This window comes from Rhinoderma darwinii, chromosome 5 (assembly GCF_050947455.1).
Source record: "Rhinoderma darwinii isolate aRhiDar2 chromosome 5, aRhiDar2.hap1, whole genome shotgun sequence".
Taxonomy (NCBI): domain Eukaryota; kingdom Metazoa; phylum Chordata; class Amphibia; order Anura; family Rhinodermatidae; genus Rhinoderma; species Rhinoderma darwinii.
In genome coordinates, this window is record NC_134691.1 from 192,693,167 (window position 1) to 192,697,778 (window position 4,612).

At 35.8% G+C, this 4,612-nt stretch overlaps 1 protein-coding gene across 1 annotated transcript in view; it reads right to left on the reverse strand.

The window, feature by feature from the left end:
* Positions 1 to 435: 435 nt before the first annotated feature.
* IRX1 (iroquois homeobox 1) overlaps positions 436 to 4,612 on the reverse strand; it is a 4,927-nt gene continuing 750 nt past the window's right edge. Inside the window, exons 2-4 of the mRNA XM_075828500.1 lie at positions 1,734 to 2,748; positions 1,107 to 1,176; positions 436 to 776 (exon numbers count right to left, since the gene is read on the reverse strand). Of these exons, the coding sequence (XP_075684615.1) occupies positions 719 to 776; positions 1,107 to 1,176; positions 1,734 to 2,748 (1,143 nt within the window). The 3' untranslated portion in view covers positions 436 to 718. The remainder of the gene's footprint in view (positions 777 to 1,106; positions 1,177 to 1,733; positions 2,749 to 4,612) is intronic.

A 4,612-nucleotide genomic window follows, 5' to 3' on the forward strand; every position in this document is an offset into this window, starting at 1 on the left:
CAACAATTGTCTTTACAATCCCTTATTTAAAATCTATAAAAACGAAATTGGAATCAATAGTTGAAAGACCACAGTTGGAAAACAATTAAAAAAAGAATAAAAAATTAAGAAAAAAGGCAAAACAGTTGAGGTTTGAATAATCAGGAATTTCTACAAGTGAGCAGATTGTCCTAACTGCTGCATAAGAGTAATCACCATACACTAAAGCGTGACAAATTGTTTCAACGTACCCCTTTCACTTCATAATGACTGACATTAAAATGGAAATTGTCTGCTTAAATCAAGAGAGGAGAAAAAAGCTGTTACTTAGGATATTCTCATGCCGTTAAATAAAGCTATCCTAGATTCTTCTAGCAGGAGGAATGAGAATAAGAATCAAATAGGTTTCATAGAATTTCATATAGTTTATTAGACAAAAATATATGATTTAGACAAGTTTTGCTGACGCGCTATTTACAATTTCAATCACTTTATATACAGAAAAAAACACAGAGACATGTGAACAAGTTACCAAAAAAACGAATAACCCTTGTGGGATCAGGAATGGGGCACTGGAATGGATCCACCTACTGAGGAGTATTTCTTTTCATTAGCTTTTTTTATTAGAATTTTTGGTGGTGGGGGTCATTGCACCACCTTATTGCAAAAGGAGACTGAGAGTCTTTATTTATAGATAATACCCATAATGTCCATATTGTAGAAAGTCTGTAACCACTGCTCAGGCAGAAGGCAGCGCTGTTAATATGCGGGGTGTCCCCTCTTGTTGTGACAAAGTGCTGCAAACAGGAAAATGCACACGTTAGAATAGGAATGTTACATATTTGGGTGTAGCAATTCCTTGATATAGTAATGACAAGTATATTATATTTATAATATTGATAACATTTAAAACCATAACTAACAGCCACCGTGGATACATTGTAGATTTGCTACCACAGTCCTATTTATAATTAATGAACTGAAAATGTTTAACTTCACACATGGATGTTATAACATGTAAAACTATATAATTAATAATAAATTAATAGTACAATATGTGAATTAAGTCATAGGAATTTTATCTTGATTTAAACATTTTTAATATCATAAATATTCTTTAAACTTACTTATCACGAACAGCCTGGAAGGAGGATTTTAGCTGGGGAGGAGAGTCGGTTCTTGGAACATTTTCCCTGTCTGTTGGAATTTAAATTAACAATAAAATAAGTGTACAGAAATAATAATAAATAAAAATGTATGGCAACAAAAATAATATAAACAAGGTGTCAGCTAAAATAACCCCAAAAAAGGTGACATTTCCAGCAAGAGATATATAAAAAAAACTTATCTTTATATCTATCCATCTATCTATCTATAGATTTATATATATATATATATATATATATATATATATATATATATAGATATATATCGATAGATATAGATAGATAGATAGATAGATAGATAGATAGATAGATAGATAGATAGATAGATAGATAGATAGATAGATAGATAGATAGATAGATAGATAGATAGATAGATAGATAGATAGATGATATACACTATAAGCACAAACTGATGTACATATATTTACTATATTATAACACTGTATATGTATTTCTATTAAAAATATAAATATGTATGAATCTACACTTGCTATTATCTTAACGTGTTGGATAAAAGTCACAAAAGTGAGTGGCTTAGTGCAGACCTAATAGAAGTTATTAAAAGTAGTAGATTGTATATTCAGTCACCTGTGTGCTTAGGACTGGTCCTCTCTGTTGTTTTGTCGCTGCTGTTGATGCCCCCCAGGTTGGCTGTTAAGAGTGGTGCTTGCTGGTGGGCCTGGAGGTGATGGTGGTTGTGGTGAGAGCCGTGGTGGTGATTTACTCCTAACAAGGACCTCATATTAATCAGGGAACTCTGAGTAAGGAAAGCGCCATTTGTCCAGTTGTGAAATTTGCCAATCTGGCATGTGTATAGTCCATGACTGGGCAGGAAAGCTGGGTGCTGGATGGTGGTGGTAGGAGACGTGTGGTTCACCTGGGGGGATGGTGGAGAAGACTTTATTGCACCGTCAGGGCTGGTGGCTGTTTCTGCTAGAGACCAGATTTTGGGTTTGTTATGAGGTGGCACTTGTAAGGTCCCCTGCCCGCCGGGGCTCACTATTCTGGTATTGCTTGACTCAGAGGTCTCCTTGACAAGTGACAATGGGTCTTTCGATTTAAGTCCATCAGTCCCAGCTAAGATGACTTCATTGTCCTTTTTTAAACTTTCTTTGTCACTTTGTCTCAAGTGTTCTGGCTTGTCGTCCTCGTCTTCATTGCTTTGCTCTCCGTCGTTATCATCAATTTTATCAATATCTATGCTCTCCAGGTCGATCTCCTCATCGTCTTCATTTTTGTCATGGTCCCCCTCATTGTCACTCCCAAAGAGATTTCCATCATCTTCCTTACTCCTGGCACCCCATGTCACCTTGTTCTCTTTCTTAAGTCTCCTCCTGGCATTGGCAAACCACGTGGAGACCTGGGTGAGGGTCATCTTGGTGATGATGGCCAGCATGATCTTCTCACCCTTGGTGGGATAAGGGTTTTTCCTGTGCTCGTTCAGCCAGGCCTTCAATGTGCTGGTACTTTCCCTAGTGGCATTTTTGGGCCGACCTGGATCTCCATACTGAAACTGCCCATAAGGGTAATAACCTTGGGCAGTATGTGCTGCAAAAGTGGCTGGGTGGACACCAGGGTTATCCTTCAGCTCATACTGCGATCCCTGGAAAAGAGGGGAAAAAAGAGTCAATTACTTCAGCGATGGATTTTTTTTCCCGATAAAGATAAAACTAACAATCTGAGCTTAATGGTAGTAGTAATAATAATAATAATAATAATAATAATAATAATAATAATAATGATAACCCTATCAATTATTATTATTATTTTGATGATGATGATGATGATTTTTATTATTATTATTATTATTATTATTATTATTATTATATACATTTTAGCTATATGGCAAAAACAGTTATATGGAATTTCCATCAACAAAATAACCTGACATAACTAATAATAATAAGAATAATAAAAATAAAAAAAAAACAACCATCCTCTCAAATCTCAGATGACTTCAGAAAAAAAAAACTACAGTGACTGTTCATTTTTAGGGGATTTTTTTGCAACAATATCTAAAATAACAAGGATCTAGACATTTAAAGTTTACATTGACTAAACCAGTCCTGAAATGCTCTTTGTATTCGGCCCTTTTAGTAGCCACACGGGAAAATATGGTCATATTCCTAGTCATAGATACAATGTATTTATTTTTCGTTGCTGCAACTGGGTTATGGTAGTATTATCATCAGTTGCTGCCCTATTCCCCTGGACAAACAGTCAAATGTGAACTGCAGTTTGCACAGGTGCGGCCATACTGTATATTCGCGATACAAAGACATTTAATGGTGTAAAAAATGACAAAGACCGAATATTATACCCTGGCTGCTGGACTATTATTTCTAGTATTAACCTGATAAAACACTTCGCTCTTATTATATTGTACACAACGACTTTAAGTCAACCAAGTTCTACTTTGATCTGGAATTGAGCAAATAGGCGATGTTTGCTTGTTTCAAAAAGTCGCTATTTATCTTCTATCACTATTTATCCTCATCCAGGACAAAACCGAGAGGCCATATTATCCCATAGTAGTCATTAGGCCTCGTTATTACTAGAATATACTATACATGGAAAGAAATCAGCATTTATCTTATTTACATTCCTTAAAATTAGGTTAAATAATATATTATAATATAATATATTATATTACACACACACACACACACACACACACACACACACACACACACACACACACACACACACACACACACACACACACACACACACACATAAAAGTTCCCTATCTCAGTATACCGTTTAGAGAATTAAAATGCAAAACAAAATATCCACAACTGTCATTTCCATACATTTACATTCCTTCTGTAAACATCGCATATAAAGGCGCAATTTCCACCTCAATTCCTCAGTATAGTTGAATCACTGGATGACCCTTATATAGTAAAGGATGTATAAGTGTAGTGGGCATCCTGCAGAGAATATGGACTTCTACCAGTCTTTCAGAAATAACTTCTACGTTCATATTATGTATATTTCTATATTCGCGATTTTTAAAGGCAACGACATTTCATTAAGACGCATTGATTAAATAGCTCAATGACTTGTAAGATAATATTGGAAGGTTTGCTGTAAATATAAACTAGGCAGGGCTAGGTATATAACATATCTGTCTGACAACAGATTTCTTTCTGCAGGGATTTAGTGACAATCGGTTTTGCTTTGGCATAAATAATTCAGGCGGATTGGAATTATTAGTATGAGATTATGTGTAGCATTCACAATGGACGGTGCAGTCAATTCCTGCCATATTCTCCCAGGAAGTGATAACTCCAGGGTTTTGCCTTCCAAGGAACACAAGTTGCTTTGTCTAATAAAGTTCCATTTGCCGGTGAAGACTTTTCTAAGTTTGTCGGAGTCGGTAAAGTTTTAAGGAAGGCGCTTGGTCCGCTGCCTGGGACCCCTCGGGAAACCTCCTCTGTCCTATAATAACACGGGCTCTTTTG